The sequence below is a fragment of the Macrobrachium nipponense genome, chromosome 27, assembly GCF_015104395.2.
Source record: "Macrobrachium nipponense isolate FS-2020 chromosome 27, ASM1510439v2, whole genome shotgun sequence".
Lineage (NCBI taxonomy): Eukaryota > Metazoa > Arthropoda > Malacostraca > Decapoda > Palaemonidae > Macrobrachium > Macrobrachium nipponense.
In genome coordinates, this window is record NC_087216.1 from 42,112,558 (window position 1) to 42,135,766 (window position 23,209).

Sequence of the window (23,209 nt, forward strand, 5' to 3'; positions counted from 1 at the left end):
CATCACTGGACAAAGCCTTCGTCACTGCCCAGTGATTATTAACTCTATTCCTGCTGGTAAATATACCTCATCCAGTAGAAGAAGCTTGCAGGAATTGGAGAAGCCTAGTAGGAGGAGAGCTCAATTGCCGTCATATTTACTCTTTGGGATTATCATATTTTTGATCAGCCTCCACCCATTCGCCTTCTAAGGCTCCATGCTTAAGAAGGAGAAGGTAGTCTTCCCCCCCCAAGAAGTAATCCTCACTGGACTTCTAGGGGTCTGCCTCATCGAATTGAGGAGGCAGCTGGGTCTTCCGCTGTACTACCTAAGCGATGGTCAAACCAAAATGTTGTGGCGGTCCCTGTCATCAGAATGATTCGTATTTGAATCTAAAAGTTTAGACTTTTTCCCTTGTAGATAAGAGGAAAAAATCTCATCAGTTTATTAGTAAAGCTGGATTAAGTTATGTACTGGATGGTGCGAGACCAATCCCTTCACCCACACTTTCATTTTTTACTTTTTTTTTTTCCTTATTATTATAAAATGTTTACATCTAGAATATCGGTAGTTTTATGTGCCCAATTGTAAACTCTCATCACATCGGTCAAAGTCATGCAAGCTGGAATTTCAATCCTTTAAAAACATGACCCCAGTAGCCAATAAAATCTTTCGGTAAGATCAAGTTGGCCTATTAAACGTCCTTGTTCATTGAAAGCAGTCTTATTCTTGGGTAGGTAATGCAATCACAAGATTATAAAAGGTTATCCCTTATCAAATTTCTACATCTGTATGATGTAAAGGGTCAACCATACCTTGCCTTTGTGTTTATTTGATAGGCTCTATCGTTTCAGAAGTTAAAGTATATAAAAGTGTTTTTTAAGGATTCTAAGATGCTAGGGTGGGGCCAGGAAAAGAATGCAGCTCTGCCAGGCCTATTATCCTTGTAAATCTCAGCCACGAGGTTAATCCATTTTTTATGACTTTACCCGAGATCTGTCATTTACTGTACTTTGTTTTCTAAAGAAACAGAGTACATTTTGGTTGTCCCAATGATTTTCTTTCTTTGTGTGTTTTTTGGAAAGTAATAATCACGGATCTTATAATAATGCCATAATTTCAAGTCATTTAATTATTGTCCATGTTCCATCTTAGCAGTTATGTATGTATGTGTGTGTGCTAAAAATTCCTTTTCGGTCTGTATGCGCACACACTAACACACACGCAAAGGTTACTCAAGGTTACATTTAGAAGAAAAAGAAATTAAAACAAAATCTGGGATAAATACGGAGTGAACACTCCATCCGTGTGCTTAATCTGCGTTTACCACTGAGGTTTTAGGTTTAAGTAGGTCGGTTTCCTTACGGGTAAAATGAAAAAAATTTTCTCGGCTGCAAACGATATAGTCCGGGAGAAACCTCCTGTCATCCGCCACAGCATTTTGGTTGGACTATAGAGCTGAGATTCAAACTCCCATACGCTGATTCATTCGTTTTTATTGTGAAATACTTACTGCATCCATTTATGTATCATGGCTAATGGCAAGTGCAAGGCCACTATAGTGGTTATAATAAAGAAGTTAAAGTTAAAGTGGCCAAAAAATGGTTGACGTAGCACGCCTTAATGAGTCGCTCAACCATCGGCACAATTTTGAAGAATAAAGACAAAATTATGGAGCATATGTAAAATGCTGTGCCAGCTGTGCCAGTGCAGTCAACAGTTATAAGTAAGAGAGGGGGGAGGGGTGGCAAAAGAAATGGAAAAACCAGTTTGTTATCTAGAAGGAACACCCGAGACTGAGGTCTGTACTTCTTAGCCTCATGCTGATTCAGGAAAAGAGGGTTCCATTCCCGACAGTGTAACAATAAGTGAAAATTGCAGATAACCGAAAATTGGCAATAATAGCGTTGATTCTCGGTTATTGGTGCTGATAACATAGGATCAGCACTGCCGATAGGCAGGTATTGGGGCATATCAGCACTGAAAATTCAGTTAACTTCGTTGCTAAACAAGCACCATGAAACCAGGTCACTGATAACCGAGAGGCTGCTGATAACTGGAACTGCCTGTATTAATAAAATACTTTGCGCATATGAAGTTGAACTACAAGCCATTCTGAACGTAACTCATTCGGAAGAAGGGGAAATGTAATTATTCGTAAGTAAAGGAACGTCTCATCTATGAATTTGACACTTTTGGGTTCCTCGAAGTCTTAATTCTAATGTCACAATTCATTAGTACTTTAAGCCCAGAAGTCTAGCAGTTACAACATCCCATATGTCCAACAAGCTAGAGATGCAGGATTCCTTTCTCAGCTTCCAGACCAGGAAGGTATTCATGGGTGGGTAGAACCAAACCAGTCGGTTACTCAGAATCCACCCTCCAATGGGTAAGTCTCCTATGTAAAGACCAAAGGTTTGAATTTGTGTAGGAACAAATAACAAATTTTTAAGTACCCTCATTCTGATACGTGGTCCAAAAGGCAAAGTGGAATGCAGATCAACAAGTGAATGTTATATGGCCATTTCAGTTTGTGTTCTCAAGCTGAATCCTATGTAAAGACCTTCAGGTTTGTATGTTAGGAAAAATACAAATGAAAATTTGCTGCTTTTCCTAACATACGAACCTCCGTTTTCGTTAAGGTAAATTTACCGTCCTCGTACTGCCCCACGTACTTTCATTCTCTCACTCCTATTAGATGTCATAACGTAGCTGCGCATGGGCTGACGTACACAATGGACAAGGGTAGGTTGATCCAGATCACATGTATAGCATTAGGATATTGTTTTCAGAGACGATTCAATAGCAGCTGAAGTACGGCAAGCACAAATACGTACTCCACGTATGTGGAAGTGTAGGTTTGTATGTTAGGAAAATACAAATTTCTCTCTAATGTTTGTTTTGTTTATAGTAAAGGTTTGATACCATTTTATTTGAAACTTCTAAACTATGTAATATTCATTTGCTGTAATGTACATTTTACAACTGAAACTAGGTTTAAAATTAGCACTGGATTTCATTTTCATTTGTATATTGCGTGTTTTTTGTTCTAGACCCAGCCAATGATTCTTTGCCGTACGAGGCTGCAGTTGACATTAATGAGTTGATCCAAGTCAGTGAAGTGATGGAATCCAACAAAATAGGGCCAAATGGAGCACTTGTGTTTTGCATGGAATTTCTTGAACAAAACTTAGAATGGCTTATATCAAAACTTAAAGCTCTTCCAGGCCACTACTTCATATTTGATTTTCCAGGCCAGGTTGGTGAAATATAATTACCAGTATATGTTAAAACACAAATTGTTACTTCATATTGCTGTTTGTTCCTACATGATTTACAAACCCTCGGTCCTTTACATTAGCCCTTAAACTCCAAAGCGGTATTTTAAAAATCGTTCTCCCGTATGCCGGCGCGTTGCGCGAGAGTGAGCGCCGAAGCAAAGGAAAAATGTCTTTTTCAAAAAATCACAGCATGCTTAGTTTTCAAGATTAAACCCTCTTACGCCGACTGGACGTATTTTTTTTCGACATTTTTGTAGACATTTTTTGTTTTTTGTCTCCCGTGTGCCGACGGACGTATTTTACGTCTACTTACAAAAGTTTTTTTTTTAAATTCGCGGAAAAATACTTATAGGCCTACCAGCCTAAAACTTTTGAATCACGCTCCTTGGGGGATGCTGGGAGTTCATGGATCAAGGTGTTGTTTGTTTACAATCGTTACGCAGTGCGCGCAAGCGCGAATTTCTTTCTTGCCGCACTAAAAAGTATCTGTGACACATCTCGGAAATTATTTCGTCACTTTGACATAATTTTTGTACCATTGTAAATTACCCGTTACATGAAGTATTATATATGAACATGTGCATTTTATGTACAACAATAAAATACTCATGATTGTAGCTTTTATCAGTTTGAGATATTTCATATAAATAACGATAATTGCCAAAATTTCAACATCGGTCAACTTTGACTCTACCGAAATGGTCGAAAAACGCAATTGTAAGCAAAAACTCTTATATTTTAGTAATATTCAATCATTTACCTTAATTTTGCAACTAATTGGAAGTCTCTAGCACAATATTTCGATTTATGGAGGATTTATGAAAAACTTTTTCCTTACGTCCGCGCGGTAACTCTCCGAAAAAAATCATACATGCGATTGTGGTAATGTTTGCACCATTTTAAAATTAGCCGTTATATAAAGTTTTAAATATGGAAATGTGCGCAATTTCATGCACAATACAACTAAAAACAACCCATGGTTGTAGCTTTTATCAGTTTTGAGATATTTTTCATATAAATAACGACTTGATAATTGCCAAAATTTCAATCTTCGGTCAACTTTGACTCTACCGAAATGGTCGAAAAACGCAATTGTAAGCTAAAACGCTTATATTCTAGTAATATTCAAGCATTTTACCTTCTTATTGCAACAAATTCGAAGTCTCTAGCACAATATTTCAATTTATGGTGAATTTATGAAAAAAATAAACATTTTCTTTATGTCCGCGCGGTAACTCTTCCGAAAAAAAATCATACGTGCGATTGTGGTAATGTGTTGCACCATTTTAAATTAGCCGTTACATAAAGTTTTATATATGAAAATGTGCGCAATTTCCATGTAGAATACAACAAAAATAATTGAAGGTTGAAGCTTTTCTCATTTTTGAAATATTTGCATATTAAATCACGATAAATAGAAAAAAACCACATTCGGTCAACTTTGACTCTACCGAAATGGTCGAAAAACGCAATTGTAAGCTAAAACTCTTACAGTCTAGTATAATAATCAGTCATTATCTTTATCTTGAAACAAATTCGAAGTCTCAGCAAAATATTTAGATTTATGGTGAATTTAAAAAAAAACAAAAAAAAAAATCTTTCCTTCCCTTTGCGCGCGGATTCTCGCCACAAATCTCCGAAATGCGGTACGTCCCATTCTCGGAATATTTGCTCCGTTTCACATTAGGCATTTCATAGAGTTTTATATATGAAAATGTGCGCAATTTCATGTAGAATAAAACAAAAAATATTTGAAGGTTGTAGCTTTTCTATTTCCGAAATAATTGCATATAAAAAATTATATAAAAAAATTCAACATTCGGTCAACTTTTAACTCGTCAGATATGGTCGAAAACTGCAATTGTAAGTTAATACTCTTACAGTATAGTAATATTCAATCATTTATCTTCATTTTGAAAGAAATTGGAAGTCTCAGGACAATATTTAGATTTATGGGTGAATTTTTTGAAAAAAATATTTGTTTACTCCACAAGTTACGAATTCATGCATTATTTTGTGATAATATTTTCTCTGTGTTGCTTTGATTATTTTACAATTTGTTATATACCAAAGTCATCACAATTTAGTGTACAATACAACAAAAAAAATTAACTCATTAGCTTTAACCGTTTTGCTCACAGCACGATTTGTATACAATTATATATGAATTTTTTTTTGCGCTGTATATACTCCAATATTTACATATGATAATGATATTTTTTTCATTTCTGATGGTTGCATACTAAACTTCAGGCAATGACAAAAAAGGAGCCAAAAATGAACTCTTAATCTTGAAAACTAATAAGCACGCTGTGATTTTATGAAAAAAAACTTTTTTTTTTTTTTTCCGCTTCGGCACTAACTCCTGAACGCTGCCGGCATACGACAAACACTTTGGCAAAAAGCGGCTCGGCGTTTAAGGGTTAATGGTGCTCCTCTTAGGTATGTTATAGTGGTCCATAACTATTATCAGGACCTTATGGCACCGATAACTGAAATTTGACCTGTTATGGCGCATAAATCGCCAATTTTATGGCACTAGACAAGCCCTATAAAACAGGTTTCCCAGTAACCAATTCTGCCTATAACCAGTGACTGCCTGTATTGAATATAGTACAGGCAGTCCCCAGTTTACGATGGGGGCTCTGTTCTTGAGATGTGCCGTAAGCCAAAAATTGTTGTAAGCTGGAATATCATTGAAAATCGTCAAAAATCTTAAGAAAACCTTACTTTTAATGCTTAGGTTGTATTGAAAACTGTGTAAACTGCATTTTTATTGTGTTTTTCAGCAGAAAACCTTCAACTATTGATTATTTTGCCTTATTGGAGTCATATTTCTTCAGTTGGATTGGAGTTGTAACCCTGGAACATGAGTTGTAAACCTGGAAATAATTTCTGATGAATATAATTGAAAAGCGTCATAACCTTGGAACATCGTAAGCCGAAACCGTTATCAACCGGGGACTGCCTGTACTGTGTTTGTGATAGCCTTGCAAGCCACCTTACCCCAGAGTTTGTGTCTCAGGGTCGGCGCAAGGGGGTCGTAACATACACCCTTATCACATCCACATGTCCTTTGATATTAAGGGTGAGACAGCATATTTGTTATATTTATTGAAATATGCCATTTGCACTTGTACTGTTAGAGAATTTACCGGAAGAAAACTTTGGAGTATTCACCCTCTGTTTTTCTCTCATAGTATTCATTCTTTATGCTGTTTATTCCTTTGCGAAAGATATCCCCTTCACCCTCTTTGCTCGTTTGTCAGGCGAGGAGAGGATGGGTGCTGTTGGCGATTGGGTGACTTTTTTCACTTTGTAGGGTAGCACCCTTTGGAATGAGAGGAGTCTCCTTTTTATTAATCAGATTTTTTTTCTTCAGTTTGACAATTATCAGTCATAAAACACAGCATTAGATGGTTGGATATCTCACTGTGTTGGTTATCCTAACAGCTTGGGCGTCCGCTGAGAATAGTCCTAGACCGAACCAGAAACACAGGCCCTCGTGACCAAACACTGGGGAGAAATCCCTGTAGAGTTCCTCTTATTTGCCTGTCCCTCCTGGTATGACCCAGGAAGTAGAAGGAACAGGAGAGAGATCTGATGTTCTCGCCTGCCCTCTTGGCGGAACCAGTAGGAGGGGGCAATTTGTGCACGATCATTAACTTATGGTGATAATGGTAATGCAAGTCTAGGAAAATGTCTCTGCCCTGGCTAAGACACTTCCTGAGAAGACAGCAAAGGTTCTCACCCACCAGACAGAGCATTAGTTTCCACCGAACTGGTTTGTTCGTGCGAGTGAGACATGGGTGAAGTTCAGTGAGCCACTGGTTGGTGAGAACTTGCAATGTCTTTGCCATGCATCCATCTTCTCCAAGGCCAAAACCTCACATGAAGAGGACTGCACAGCGGATCTCCTCTCAGACTCTCCTGACATTGTCTAGAGAGCCAGTGACATCTTCATTGAACCTGTAGCAACACTAATGCTAGTGTTGACTGGCAGTGGGCGAGTCACTGTATGGCATGTCCTTCTCTCACCCTGTGCCAAAATCAGGACAGTGAGAGGTTTCTCAAGCACTGATTTTTGGATGCAATCCTCCATAGAGGTTTGTACATTCGAAATGTGTGTCTAGCGAATGAGCACCCCTGACGCAGCACTAGTTCTAAAGGTGGAAGCTCTAGATCAAGTGGTAGGAAGGCAAACCGAAAGTCTGCGCTCCTATGGCCCCCTCCGAAACGCTATATCTAGGGGTAAGCAAAATAACTGGTCCTAATCCGGAAGGATTATGAGAGCTTACAGGAGATACAAAACGCTTCCTCGTGTAAGGAGGCAGCAAGCTTGAAGTCCTTTGGGGGAGCGGAGAGGCTACTTCTTTTATTAGACCAACGAAGTCTTAGGAGACGAAGGGGAGGAGGTGGCAGAAGATTACACAGATGAAGATGACGACACCTTTCCTTGACAACTCAAGTGTATGAAGAGATGATCAGAGGGTTGATCTCGAAATACCAACCCTCGTAACCTAATTCCGAAAAAGAGAAACACTCATTGGAATTCTCCCTGCCTTCCTTATACTTCCCAGCAAAAAGGAGAGGGTCCAGGGAGAAACAACATGAGGGGTAGCTCATGTGCAATCATCAACCTGTGGTGACTGCAGCAAGGGGAAGAAGGGTGCTTATGCCATGGCAAAGAACCAGCTTGAGAAAAGCAGAAAGTTCCCTCCGACAGAGCCAATCACTCAATTTGGCCGATCCAAATCGGCCAAGCCCAAATGAATGAGCTGAGCAAATCACAACAACACAACTATGAGTGGTAATCGTCAGCTAAGAACTATTGCTTCCTCCCACATTCACTAGTCTCCTTTGAGGCTGAAGCCCCTCGAGAAAGAGTACAAAGAGGGATTCTGCATCTGGTGTCTACGTTCTCAGACCCTAGGTCCAAGACACATAGATGAAACCTGACCACACACTTAGGAAAGTGTTGGTTGGCAGGCAGTATTGAAACACCCAAGTGTCTCAGCATTTTTCTGTGTGCTCACACCAGACTGGAGAGCGAACTCCCCTGTACTGGTAAAGACTTCTCTTGCCCTCTGAGCACTTGTGATTCCAAAGAATCTGAATGCCCAGCAAGACTCCCCACTCTCGTAAGAACAATCATCAGGAGTGTCTTGTCTCACCTGAGTGCTCAGAATCCACAAGAATGTGAGCACTTGGCAAACACTAGAAATACTAAGTAATTCACACGTTTAGCGAGACTCCTGAATCACGCAAGAACAGTCATCAGGAGCATCATCTCTTGCCCTCTGAGCACCAGAAATTCTAATGAATTCAGGCGCTCGGCATGACTCCCAAATCTCGTAGGTACAAACATCATCGGGATTGTCTTGTCTCACCTGAGTGCTCAGAAATCACAAGAATCCAAGCACTCGGTGAGCACCAGAAATTCCAAGGAATTCAAGTGCTTGGCATGACTCACAAATCTTGTAAGAACAACCATCAGGAGTGGGGCACAGAACGCAAACGTCCAAGAACTGGATCAAGAGTGCGATTTCTATAAAATGTGCACTCAAGGCTCCAAAACCATAAGACCCCACAAGAGAATGCAAATTGGATCCCTTGGCCACAGAGAGAACCACTGCCTCTTCAGAGAGAGGCACTCCCTTAGAAGTTCTGGAGAACTTTCAAAGGGAACTTCTTCCCTGCTTCTCCAGGTGTTCGAATCCTCAGAATCGAGACACCAGGTGGGAACCTGCCAAGCACTGAGAAGCACTCAGCAAGTGCTAGTGATAGTGCTGGCAGGAAGAGATGAAACAAGTGAACATCTCGCTCTTTCTCTCGCTCTGTACCTGAACTGGGATGGTGAGAGGTCTCTCCATCATCAGTTCGGGATGCTCATGAATCATTAGAAACACGTGCACTTAAAACTACTTGTGAACGAGCGCCCGACGCAGCACCTATTTAGGGCCTAAATTGGTGACAAGAATGCAAACCGAAGCTTGCATACCACAGGACTCCTGTAATGAAAGTAAACACTTGGTTGACAGATTCCAAGCTTTATTCAACACATTACCAAACTACCACATCTGTAACAGAAAAAACAGACAATAAACTAAACATTCATGCACACATGAAACAAACAAGCACATAACTTATGACAATCATGCTACAAAACATTAACATTAGCAAAACAACAATAAACAAAACAACATAAAGAAAAAGTTGATAGCTAAGACCTACCACAAATAATAATACTACATTCTCCCCTCCTAGAAAAATTCACTGTTAAACTAAACAAATGTATTGGTTTAATCCCATCCGTAGTGATCAGGAGGCCTTGACACACAAGTGGATCTTTTCTTAGCTCAGTGGCTCACTGGGCACATGAGAATCACGGTTATCATTAGTTTGTGAACTGTCATGAGTTTGTGCATCCTGCAACTTCAGGTGTAACATGAGTTTGTGCATCCTGCACTCCAGGTGTATTTGGGGACTCCATCTCTCTTAACGATTCAACCTGGTGCACAGGAATCATTGCACCCTCAGGACTTGGAGCTAACGTCACGAGTAGACACAGTGATTCTCTTCCGTCTGGATATTTGACATTTGCATACATTGGGTTTGCATTCATGAGTTGAACCTGATCAGTTTAACGTTCATTGTTTTGCTAGACCTAACATGTTGTCGCAATAGTACGGGTCCAGGAGTCAAAAGCCATGATGGTAATGTATTTCCAAGACTAGAGCGTCGCTGATACCTAAAGAAACGTTCATGAGGGGTTTCATTGGTTGCTGTACATAAGAGCGACCTAACTGAATGCAAAACCTCAGGGAAGTACTATCTCCCAGTGTTGAGTCTTCAAGTTACGAGTTTCAAGTATTAAAAGAATAGATTTCCAAATAATACCATTGTATCTCTCAACCTGGCCCGTTCCCCATCGGATGATAAGGTGTTGTTTTGCTTGTTGCCAACCCCTTTCTGAGAAAGGTACATTTTCAGTTCCTGGGACATGAAAGAAGGACCTGATCTGAATGAATAAAACTAGGCATTCCACAAAGGCTAAAGATAGATTCAAGACATTTGATCATTGTTTTAGAATGCATGTTTGGACAGGGAAACACAAATGGGGAAACGTGAATACTCGTCAATAGCCGTAAGAATGTACTTGTTGTTCGTGGTAGAGGGCAGAGGCCCCTTGAAATCAATACTAAGACGTTCCATTGGCTGGGTGGCCTTTATGAGGACTCCTTTTCCTGGACGATGGAATTGCGGTTTTTGTTGTGCACAGATTTTTACAAGAAGCACACACTCTTTTCACGTCATCTGTTGAAAATGGGGAGGTTTTTGGATCGCACAAAGTGCAAAAGACGAGTGACCCAGGATGGCAGAGGTTCTCGTGGATGTCAGTGAGATTCGACATTAAAGAAATAGAACAACAATAGGCACGAGTCAGGGTGTCCGGTGCAATATTCTGTTTCCCAGGACGATACTGTATGGTATAGCTGTACGATGCCAGCTCCAACCTCCACTCTTGTATCTTATTCTTTATTTTAGTTCTCTTCCTGCTGTCTAACATGAACATCACAGATCGCTGATCAGTAATCAGAGTAAAATGTTGTCTCGCTAAGAAATGGCTCCACTTGCGAACAGCTTCAATAATGGCGGTAACCTCCTTTTCCACTGCTGGATAATGCAACTCACTACCTGGAGCGTTCTTGACATGAAAGCTACCGGCCGGTCACCCTGGTTTAAGACTGCTGAAACAGCAACTTCCGAAACATCACACTCCACAACAAAGGGAAGGCTCTCATCCACAGACTGTAGTGAAACATCCATAAGTTGTTTTTTTTAAGGAGTTAAAGCAGCTAGTGCTGGCTCGCTCAGTGGAAAAGTTTTTGTGTTCACTAAGGGATGAATCATATCAGAAAAACGAGGGATCCATTTGGCATGATATGCAAACAACCCTTGAGCTCTTCGCAGAGACCCCATATTTGTGGGAGGCGGGGGTAATTCTTGAAGGGACGTAATCTGTCAGGGTCAGGCTTTATCACATTATTACCGACACAATACCCTAGAACATTGATTGTAGGAACAGACACAACCGATTTCACTTCATTGAGGGTAAGCTTCCGTTTCCGAACCACCTCCAAGAACTTTTGAACGTTTTTCAATCATGTTCAGCCTGAGTTAATCCACCTACAGTAATATTATCTAGATATGGAAAAGTATCTTTGAGGTTTTCATCTTCAACTAGTTTGTCCATAGCTCTTTGGAAAGCAGCTACACCATTCGTGACACCAAATGGAATCCTACAAAACTGAAACAATTTCCTGCACCCTCAAAAGCAGTGTACTTCCTCTCACTCTCTTTAATGCTGATTTGGTGATATGCACTCTTTAAGTCAAATGTGGAGAACACCTTATATTTTGCAAGGTCATGCACCATATCCTCTATCCTTGGGAGGGGGTATGCATCTAGTTCTGTGTATTGGTTAATGGTCTGGGAATAATCAATGCAAAGTCTCTTTTTGTGCCTGCCAAGTGGACCTTTGACTACTACAACCTGTGCTCTCCAAGGGGATATACTTGGCTCAATGATACCTTCAGATAGAAAATGTGATATCTGGTCTTTTACAAACAGCTGGTCATCCTGGCTATAGGCGTCTAGATTTAACTGCAATGGGTTTACACTGTTGAGGCAAGTTTGGAAACAATGACGGTTCATCGATATCAGCTGTTGCTAATACACAGACAGGTTTGGCTCCAGTTATCTTTAAACTTGGTTTATTCCCTCCATATTGAAAAGTTACGCTCTGGTGTTGCTTTTTGAAAGTCATAACCTAAGATAACATCACAACATAAATCCTTCAGGACCCCGAGCTGGATACGAGGATATCTCTGATCAAGATGCACTAAGTCTGCTGTAACAAACCCAGGGGAACTAGCATTGAAAGATTTTGTGCCATTGAGGACTGCTGTACCTACAGGAACTATTGTCAAATTTAGTTTCTGTGCTACTTCCTCACGTATAAAACTATCTGAACTACAAGAATCAATTAGTGCCTTCAATGAATGGCCATTTACAGTGATGTTTGTAGCTGCATGTGAAAGATTCTTTGGATAAGTGGCAGCTATTGTAAGCAAAGTGGGGTTATACAATACAGCAGTTGTACTACCTGAAGCCTTTGATTTACAGACTTTTGCAAAATGACCTGTTTTAACCACATTTGTTACATTTAACAGTACGTGCAGGACAACTCACTCTACCTGTACTGTGGAGTGCATTACCACAAAAATAGCATTTCCTCTTAGATAAGTAAGCAGCAGCAACAGCTGAATCCAGGTGAACTTCTTTCTGCTTCTTCTTTTGTTGGCTGCTGCTGCTGGTCACCTCTGGCTGTACCTGCCGCTCTGGAACTAAAGCAGCAGTATGAGGAATGGGTGGAGATGTATACGCGTCGGCACTACGGTGGGCAAGATCCAACGTACAAGCTTGACTGTGTGCAGCCTCCAGGTTCAGTGACTTATTTTCTCGTAGGTGCTGACGAATAAATGCTGAGGCAATACCATTGATAAATGCATCACGTACTAGCTCCTGCGATATTGCTCAGCTGGGGACTGCCTGGAAGTTACAATCCTTGCTTAGCTTATGTAGTTCCCTCAGAAATTCATCAAGGGATTCTCCTGACTGCTGTCGTCATGTCGCCAAAACATGCCTAACAAAAACTTCATTCGGCAACTTGACATATGCACTCTCCAGTTTGGCGATTGCACTCTCAAAAAGTACTACAGTCTTCAATGAGTTCATACACACTCGGGAACACACAATTCACTAATGCCCTCAACTTGTCTGGTGCAGCATCTCCACTTTCTTCTATGAAGTTGGTGAATGTTTTATGCCAGTGCTTCCACTCTTTGGCTGCAGTTGGTGAGCTGGGATCTGTGTCCAGTCTGGACGGCTTCAGCAGCTTGGCCATGATAGGTAGTGTGTTGAATAAATTGTAATGAAAGTAAACACTTGGTGACAGATTCCAAGCTTTATTCAACACATAACCAAACTACCACATCTGTAACAGAAAAACAGACAATAGCTAACAACATTCATGCACACATGAACACAAGCACATAACTTATGACAATCATGCTACAAAAACATTAACATTAGAAAACAACAATAAACAAAACAACAACATAAAGAAATAGTTTGATAGCTAGGACCTACCACAAATAATAATACTACAGCTAATGAAACACAAAACCCAGGGGCATGCAAATCGGTTTCTGAGCCTGAAGGTTGGGAAGAGCCAACGAGAGATCCTATTGCCTCCTCGGGAGGACGCAGCCCATTAGAAATCCAGCATGAGGACTTCTTAGGCCTGGAGAAGCAGCCTTCCTCTTCTTTGGCCAAAGGCAGTAATCCGGTTTCCCGTGACCTCCTCAAGCATAAGAAAAAGAAGGGAAGAGCAGTGGAAGATGACGTTTCTTCATCAGGGCTTCTTCTACAAGATGATGATCAGTCTTCAGCAGCAGTAGAGGCAGAAATCACAGGGCAGCTGGGAGTAGATGTCCCATGACAAGTTGTCAGGGCAACAGTAGCAATCTAACATGCAGCACAACAGGAATGTCACACACACACAAGGTTCAGTGCCGCAGCGTGCTGGAGTGTTACTGGTACACTCCTGAGGGTTAGGATAACCAACACAGTGAGATATTCAACCATCTATTGCTGTGTTTTATGACTGATAATTGTCAAACTGAAGAAAAAAGAGACTTGTATGTAAAAACCACAGATCTCTCCTCCTATCTATCTCTCTTCTCCTTCACTCTCTCTCTATCTCTCCCTCCTCCTCTCTCATCCGTCCATTCTCGTCTCTCTCTCTCTCTCTTCCTTTAACTTTTTTAATTGAAAGATATAGTAATTAGTATATTTTAATGAAAAAATACAGTAATTAGTGAATAAACAGTGTTGCTCTACCAAAAAAAGTAAATTAGGGATAATTTTAGAGATACATACAGCCCAAAGAAAAATCCACAAAGTAGTGAAAGTTCCACGTGGAAAAGTGGATAATGTTTTTCACAAAAAGCTGTGACAAAGTGGACCGCAGAAATGTGAAACTAATAAAGCCAAGGGAACACTGTAAAAAAAATAAAATAAAACATATAATGAAACAAACCCAATTTTTTCATGTTACCATAGTAGTACAAAGCTGAACTCCAGTCAGTTCTAGAGACTCACTCAGATTCCTCCCTCCAATAAGAGTTTTCCTAATGGAAAGGACAGAGGGTTTGTATATCATGTAGGAACAAATCAAGATTTTTTAAAGTAAATTGTATTTTCCTAACTATAGAAACCTGAGGTCCTTACACTAATGACCACCTTGTGCCACCCATCAATCTGAAACCTGGGCCAAAAGGCAAAGTGGAATGTTTACATCCAGGCAGGCAGGTCTCCCCGCCTACTGGATGGTAGTTACTGCCTAACTAATGTATATTTCCGCATATAAGATGACCTTTAGATAAGACGAGGCCAAAAATCATTGGCAAATTGTTATGAATTTATCTCATATCTGTAGTATAGGATGACTTTCTAAATTACAAAACCGAAGTGTTTTTTGGAGAAAAGTGATTATTTGCAAAAATTAAAAGGTACAATTATATCAATAATAATGATGACTTAAAAGTTTTGTTTAAAATGATTGCTGCTTCAGCACTATTAATCTTGTGACAGTCTTCTCTATTTTTCTGATGACGGCTTTCTCGTTGTTGCTTAGACTGGCGAGCAACACACTAAAGGGCATGGTAAAATTCGGTTGAGTCATTTTGGTTTATTATTGCTTATACAATTCTCTCTCTCTCTCTCTCTCTCTCTCTCTCTCTCTCTCTCTCTCTCTCTCTCCAACGCGATGTTTCGTCCTGATCCACAGGACATCATCCAGCGATGACTGCTGAGGGACTAAATTCTAGTGGTGGGTCCTTCTTCTTATATCGTGATGTTGCGGGCTCTGGAGTACAGTCTGGAGAACCTCTCCGACAGGTCGAGTTTTCATGGGTTCCTGGGAAGGTGAGTCATACAGCGAGCATTTTCGAATCTTGCGGACCTTCTCAGGTGAGGAATATCACTGGGAGCCTCTTGATTGGCTTCTTACCTGAGTGACGTCACCCCTGGTATTATTCTCATAATGTGCTTCACGTCCGGTGTTGTTTGTTTCATGCACGCTGGTACTTTCTTTGGGGGGAGGGGGGTGGTCCTCCTCACACACGTCTGTATCATGAACGCTTCTTGAGTGGTATTAAGGGGGAGGCTTTTGCTCAAGGATAAGCAGCGCCTCTAGGAGGCGCAGACGTGGACTCTAGAAGCATTCCTGATACCAATGATTGTGAGGAGGACCACGCCTCTCTCTCCCCCCAAAGAAAGTACCAGCGCGCATGAAACAAACAACACCAGTCGTGAAGCACATTATGAGAATAATACCAGGGGTGACGTCACTCAGGTAGAAGCCAATCAAGAGGCTCCCAGTGATATTCCCCGCCTGAGAAGGTCCGCAGTACTCGAAAACACTCACCGTATGAGTCATCTTCCCAGGAACCAATGAAAACTCGACCTGCCGGAGAGGTTCTCCAGACCGTACTCGAGAGCCCGTAACATCACGATATGAGGAGAAGGACTCGCCACTGGAATTCACTCCCTTAGCAGGCATCGCTGGATGTCCCATGGATCAGGACGAAACGTCGCGTTGGAGAGAGAGAGAGAGAATTGTATAAGCAATGATAAACCAAAATGACTCAACCGAATTTTACCATGCCCTTTGGTGAGTTGCTCGCCAGTCTAAGCAACAAGGAGAAAGCCGTCATCAGAAAAATAGAGAAGACTCTCTACAAGATTAATAGTGCTGAAGCAGCAATTATTTTTAACAAAACCTGTCAACGAGAGGGTCTCCTTCCAAAAGATTAAATTAAAGTTATTTTGCTTGTTGTATCTTATAAACATTGTCATGTACATCATTTGCATTTGATATTGTTTACATTCTCAAAATCCCGGCTGATTTGAACAATATTGTCAATATCTTCATTGCCATTATTTGTGAGAAGAGATATAATTTGGAGATATCTTTTATCATAAATTAAAGTTTGGTTGAAAATGTGCACATATTACTTTACCTCATTGGATAAGCATTAAGTAGGTGTGATTTCTCCAGTTCCTAACATCGCTGCTGCCTGGCCCTTATTCGTTTTATTCTGCCTCGGCTATAACATACAGCTTTAATTTACTAGTATTCTTTCTTGAGATCTCCTTTGCATGATAGATGAACAAAAATGTATTTTATTATTACTTATGGGAGCCACCACTGAGAATCAGCAGGGTTTAACAGTTTTAACGGAGCTCTTAATAATCGCTCGATAGTTTTGGTAAATGACGTCAGCAGTCAGCTGTTTCTCAATTCGGTTATTTATACCAATACTTGTTTGCAATAATCCCTTCTTCCAGAATTCTAAAAAACCAGAATTTTTTAGTGGAGGATGGAGGAGTATCATTGGGATTACAATCGAGAGAGAGAGAGAGAGGAGAGAGCGAGACGCGAGAGAGAGAGAGAGAGAGAGAGAGAGAGAGAGAGAGAGTTCTAAAAACCAGAATTTGTTAGTGGAGGATGGAGGAGTATCATTAGGATTACAATCGATGAGAGAGAGAGAGAGAGAGAGAGCTACCTCGGTCAGGTTGTTACACTGACAGTATCCACTTGCAAAAGTCAAATAATAGTTGTATATTGGGAATAGTGATAATTTAAATAAAACAGGTTTACTGAATCATATATTGTATTACATTATAAGAAAAAAGTGATGATGCGCCATTTGCATTCTAGGTTTGTTTACAGTCTCAGCTGATCGTGTTTTGCTGTTATCATCACTGTCTTTAGTTGCTGAATGGGACTTAATTCAGAGATACATACATTCCTTTTAAAATTATCAAAGTTGGGTTTAACAAAGCCGAGTCTATATGTTTTTCATACAGAAGGTTGCGGTAAAGGGAAACCATTGTTTTGTTTACATTTTGTCACCATTCTCAATCAATAGCTAATAGTAATTAATAATACAATAATGAACGATAAGTATCGTACACAATTATTGTTCATATGACTGAATTGTTCGAAACAGTTACAAACAGCTTTACGTGCTGCCTCACTGGATGTTCACTGTGTTTTGTTATATGTATATATGTTACCTTAAATGTTATTACTACTGTAATTACACTATCATTGAAATTTTCTAAAAGGTCCGAAAGATGAAGGTTGCTGTAAGCCAACCATAACTTTATGTTTACATTTTCTCAGCTGGGATCGCGTAAGACTAGATAAAAGTCTGTTTCATTGATTCTGAATTATTCCTCAAATAGGCTATTTGTTATGAAAATATGCCAATAATATATAAGGTAAAGATGGTTTTATTATCTTCATTATCACTTTATTTCCTAAAGTAAATCTTCATGCATGTTGGTGGTTAGGCTATATCACCGAGGCCAAGGTTAGCCTATGATACACATCTTGGAATTCAAGGTTTGATCTTAAGTATTGCAGTATACGACGACCCCCAATTTGTAGGGGTGAATTTTAGGATTTAAAGGTCTTCTTATACACAGAAATATATGGTACCTCGTTCAAGAGTTTTAATGGCCGTGTTCCAGCTTTTCTGTAAAGCAGTTCCTAATGTAAAGGACCTTAGGTTTGTATATATAGTTAGGAAAATACAATTTACTTTCAAAAAATTTGATTTCTGGGCTCAGCTCGTGTCGCTGCGCGAAATATCCTTTAATCCATTATTTCTAAGGTAAATGTACTAACACATACCAGAGAATAAATAAAATAAAGAAAAGGTCAGTACAACTGACTCGCTCACCCTCCAAGAGGGTGTCGGTATGAACACTATGGCGAGTGAGACCACTACCACGAACCGCTTGCCAATAGAAATCTCCCACTACAAAATCCCCACAAGAGGGGAGCCGACCCACAGAGTGGGCAGCAACTACTACTACTCCATCCCATGCTGCCGACCGCTGCGCCTCTGGTGGTCATCCTTTTCAGTTAGCGCACATCGTATACACGTGCCCTTTTTTGCTCTGTGTTTTTGTGCCCTTTTTATTGGATTTATTCATCATGGAGCGTACAGCCATTGCAGCAGCTAAGTTAAGTAATCAGTTGTTGCTATTTGGTTTTTTCCGGCCTTGAGTCAGTATTTGCCGTTTTTTAGGTATAAATACGAGCTCTAGGTCGGAAGCATGGCAGCATGGTTCTGCCTCGTGGCGGGTTCGTTCTTGGTCTTCCATACCCAGAACCTTCCCTTACTTTATTACGCTCTGTTATTAGTTATCCTATTTATATTAAGGGTACAGCCTACGGGGTTTATGTCATGCATGCATGTCTTTTTCACCTTGCGTAGGCATCTTCCATCCAGACCCTAGCCACAGCTCTTTGTATCGGCCCCGGCTAGCTTTGAGTGGTAGACTTTCTTTCGGGTTAGTCGTACACTCCTGGATTTTTTCTCCTACTGTTTTATTTTCTTTCTTTACGTTTAGTAATTTTGTTTAATTATGTATTATGTTTTACGTTAGTGTACGGCGTCTGGCTTCACCTAGCCTAGGCTATGTCCTTTTGGTCCCATGTGCTTCCGCTCTTCATCGGTTGCTTCTCTATAGCATCTCTCTGATCAGTTGGTTGTGTATCCTAGGCTTTTATTGTTTCATGGTATATCGTGTTACCGCTCCGTGGTCACTACGTGATCACGGAGCAGCCAGACGCCTGTCCAGTCATCTTTCCCTCCTCCCGCTCTTCCATAGGGCCGGGGGGAGGGTTGGTCTGCCCACGCTCGCTCCACATACCCGAGCCTGCCTCCCTCTCCCCCTAGGCGGAGGGAGTAGGGGGACGGGACAGACCCAGACTGGTTTCGACCTCTCCAGCTTCTCGGTACGCTCGGATGACTAAGGGGGGGGGGGGACTGGCCTTTCCCCCCCTCCGTCTTACCTTACTCCGTCGCTCCGTTGCTAGCTCGAGTCTGTTTGCCCTCTCGCCCTTTCCCACCTTACTGGGGCTCTTTATCTACCGGAGCTCCGGCATCCACGTGGAAAGGTGCTAGTTCACCCTGACGGGCGAACTGCGGCATACAGTTGGTCTCTGCTAACCACTCCGTCGCGCTGATATCGCGACACGCTCCGCCACGCACCGGATTTAGTCCGGTACGTCCCATTTTTATAGGTTTAAGATTAGTATTTAATTTAAACTATATTAAGTTTAATTTAAGCTACATTAAACCTCCCCCTCCTTTGCCTGCTCACACCGGATCTCTCCGTGGTTATAGCCTATTCAGGCGGTAAGGGTGGGGTTATGCCCGAAATTTTTTCACGCTCCGGCATGCAGCGGAGTTCTTTTAACCTTTAGCCTGTAAGTGATACCTTTTACGATGCTCATGTGTCTTTTCACTTACAGACCACCAACTGTGAGCATCCGGGATGCAATGCCACGCTCCAGGACCCCTGTGGGCATGAAGTCTGCCGGTCCCATGCTCCATGCGCGACTCCGCACGGGAACCTCCAAGTCTGGTTTCACGAGACCTGCACCATTTGCTATGATCTGGTGAGCCAGCTCTTAGACGGGGTAAGTATTTCCAACTCCGTTAGCCAATCCCTACATGATTATAGTTCTTAAGTTTAATTTTTAATCTTTCTTAAACTTAAGCTAATTTTACATGGGATTTCGCATCCCCTATAATTTTAAGTTAACCTTTTACTTAAGTTTTAGTTTTAAGTTTAATCTTAAAAAACTAACAAATACCCTCTCTTCCAGGCTCCGGCTGTGAGGGACACCGCACTGGCAACCCTGCGGGCCTGGGTCGGCGGTTTTGGGAAGAACGCCGCCAAGGGTATGCCCTACATTCTCGAGAAGAGGTTGGCGGTCCTGATCTTCCCCGGCGGCAAGTCAACGGGCTACGTCGACCCAGCAGAGGCGGCCCCGACTATTGCGCTAATCCAGCAGCAGCTCGCCGCTTCGTTGACTGATCCAGGCCAGGACATCTCGTCGGAAGTCGCGACGTTGGACTTAAACATTGAACCGATGGTAGGTGTTGACGACCTGTTGGTCGAGGTGAGTACGTTGGACGCCCAAGGGCTGCCCTTGGGCGCCACTGGATCTTCTACTCCTGCAAACTCTCCAGCTTCCTTCCAAGGCTTTACAGGAGCCGAACTTTATACTTCTCCTGATGCTTCTGTTAGACCTAAGGTCAAAGGACAAGCGGTGGTTAAAACCTTGACTAAGACGTCGTCGTCGTCTAAAAAGACGTCGTCGGCGTCATCATCTCGCAAGTCTCCGGCTACAAACCCCGGAGCAGAGAGGTCTAAAGCTTCTGGGTCCGGCTCCAAATCCTCAAGGAGTAGATCCTCCAGGGAGAGATCACACACTCCAGCGGAGTCAACCGTTCCACTTCCTTTGGTTCCTGTTCAGAGCTACCCGTCCACCTCCGCAGCAGCTCCGGCTTTGGATCCCAATGCTGGCCTGTTGCAACAAATGGGGGATCTGGTTGGGACTCTAAAGAACAGTATGGAACAGATGTTCTCCCGGTTGTCTGATAGGATCAACTCCCAGGACAACATTATCGCCGGACTAAGCCAAGCTCCGCTAGCTACTCCCCCACCTTTCGGCACAGGGATAGCTCAGTTGCCACCATATGACTCTCTGCCTCCGTTCAGCATGAACAATCCCTGGAGAGTGGCGTCATACGCCCCCTTCCAGGACGGGCTTATTTCTATCCCGGAATGTGGAACTCGAAGGATTGAGGACTTCGAGTTCTACCCGGAAGATCTCCAACCTCCGTTCATCGGCTACGCCAGGCTCACCGCCTCTGCCATGACACGAGATGATAAGGTCCCTAAAGAGACAGTCCTCTATTCACGTGACCAGGCTCAAAGAGAATGGCTCAGGTGCTTAGAGGACATGGACTGTTCAAACACTAAAATACAGCCGTTTAAGAGTCCATTCACAATCTTTACAATGGAAGAGGGTACTCCGCTTCCTTTCTTGACGAAGATTGCTACGGTCACTATCCCAGCAGCCCAGAAGGGGGATTCGTTACCGCAGCTAAAGGAAGCGGACCCTACATCTCCTTTACTTCCCTCAACCGGAGATTTGTGGGAAGACCTGCCCAACACTTTTTCTGCGGGCAAACTCAAACCAGACTGTGCTATGGAGCAGTTTGGTGAGAAGCTGCCTAGACTTCCAGATAGCCTCATTCAGGCAGAATTTGATGCCAAGTCTAGGCTGGCCAGGTCTATCAATACCATGGCCATGACTGAGGTGGCTACCATTTCTTATGGTTCCGAGCCACTGTTCAAGCTAATCACCAAGTCACTGACTCAAACGGTGCAGTCTGACATGTTCGAGTTCGCCACAGCCAGAACAAACTGTCGGAAGCATGTCCTCCAAGAAGCAACTATTCGGCATGAACCGAATAAGTTGCTTTCATCAAACATCTGGGGAGCAGACCTCTTCCCAGATGCAATGGTAGGAGGATGGTCCAGGCAGAGGCTACGAAGGCTTAACCAAAGCCTTAAAGATCGTTGGGGTCTCACGGCAAAGAGACGCCAAGATCAAGCTGTCAGAGGTAAGGCTCAGAAGAAACCCAGACGTTTCCAGCCTTACCAAAAGAAACAGCAACGGTTTGCCCAGCCTGTTCCGGCTGTTCCGTTGGTGCAGGCAGCCCAACCCTCTACCTCCAAGGCTCAATCGCAGCCTATTTATGTGATTTCCCCCCAGCCTCAACCTTCCACCTCTTACGCTGTCTCCCCAGCCTTCAATCAAGTCTTCGAGGGCCAGGCCTTTCAGAAGTATGACCGCTCGGGTAGGGGAGGCAGAGGTAAGCGATCCTTTCGTCAGAGAGGATCTGGAGGGTCCCTTAATAGAGGAAAACACTTCAGGGGAGGCCGCGGAGGCTACCAACACCAATGAGGACTTCCAGGTAGGAGGGAGGCTGTTTCTCTTCCGCCACCGGTGGAGATTCAGCAAATGGGCACAAAGCATTGTGTCGAAAGGCCTGGGTTGGAGTTGGGTGACGAATCCGCCCCCACCCAGACCTTTCCGCCAACTTCCATCCAAAGAATTGACGGAGTATGCGGAGGACCTCCTTCAGAAAGGAGCAATAGCGAGAGTCAACAGATTAAAGTTTCAAGGGCGCTTGTTCAGCGTTCCAAAGAAAGGCTCACAAAAAAGAAGGGTAATCTTAGACTTGTCCCGCTTAAACTTGGCCATTCGCTGCGACAAGTTCAAGATGCTCACCATCTCGCAGGTGCGGACCTTACTTCCCCGTGGGGCCGTCACCACCTCTATCGATCTTACAGACGCATACTATCATATCCCTATTGCAAGACACTTTCGCCCGTATCTGGGCTTCAAGATAGGAGATCAGGCATTCTCCTTCAAGGTAGTTCCCTTCGGTCTCAACGTAGCACCCAGGGTGTTCACGAAGTTGGCGGAAGTGGTAGTTCAACAACTAAGATCGCAAGGGATTATGGTAGTAGCGTATCTCGACGATTGGCTAATCTGGGCTCCAACAGTCGAGGAATGCCACAGAGCAACACTGAAAGTAATCCAGTTCTGAAATATCTAGGCTTCAAGATAAAACAGGACCAAATCAAGACTCACTCCAGAGTCAAACTTTCAGTGGCTGGGCATTCAATGGAATCTATCCTCCCATACTCTGTCGATTCCATCAGCCAAGAGGAAAGAAATAGCAAAGTCAGTAAAGCAATTTCTAGGACACAAACTTGCTTCAAGGAGAACCCAGGAAAGGATTCTGGGTCACTCCAGTTTGCATCAGTGACAAACATCTTGATGAAAGCCAAACTGAAAGATCTAACCAGAATCTGGCGCTGACGAGCAAATGTCAGGTCCAGGGACAAATTATCCTCAGTCCCTCAGATTC

The 23,209-nt window shown here is 42.4% G+C and overlaps 1 protein-coding gene across 4 annotated transcripts in view; it reads left to right on the forward strand.

Moving 5' to 3' along the window:
* Positions 1–23,209, forward strand: part of LOC135201054 (GPN-loop GTPase 2-like) — a 307,395-nt gene that overhangs the window by 157,372 nt on the left and 126,814 nt on the right. For all 4 annotated transcript variants that reach the window (XM_064229907.1, XM_064229909.1, XM_064229908.1 and 1 more), the window contains one exon: positions 3,033–3,238. In XM_064229907.1, the coding sequence (XP_064085977.1) occupies positions 3,033–3,238 (206 nt within the window). The remainder of the gene's footprint in view (positions 1–3,032; positions 3,239–23,209) is intronic.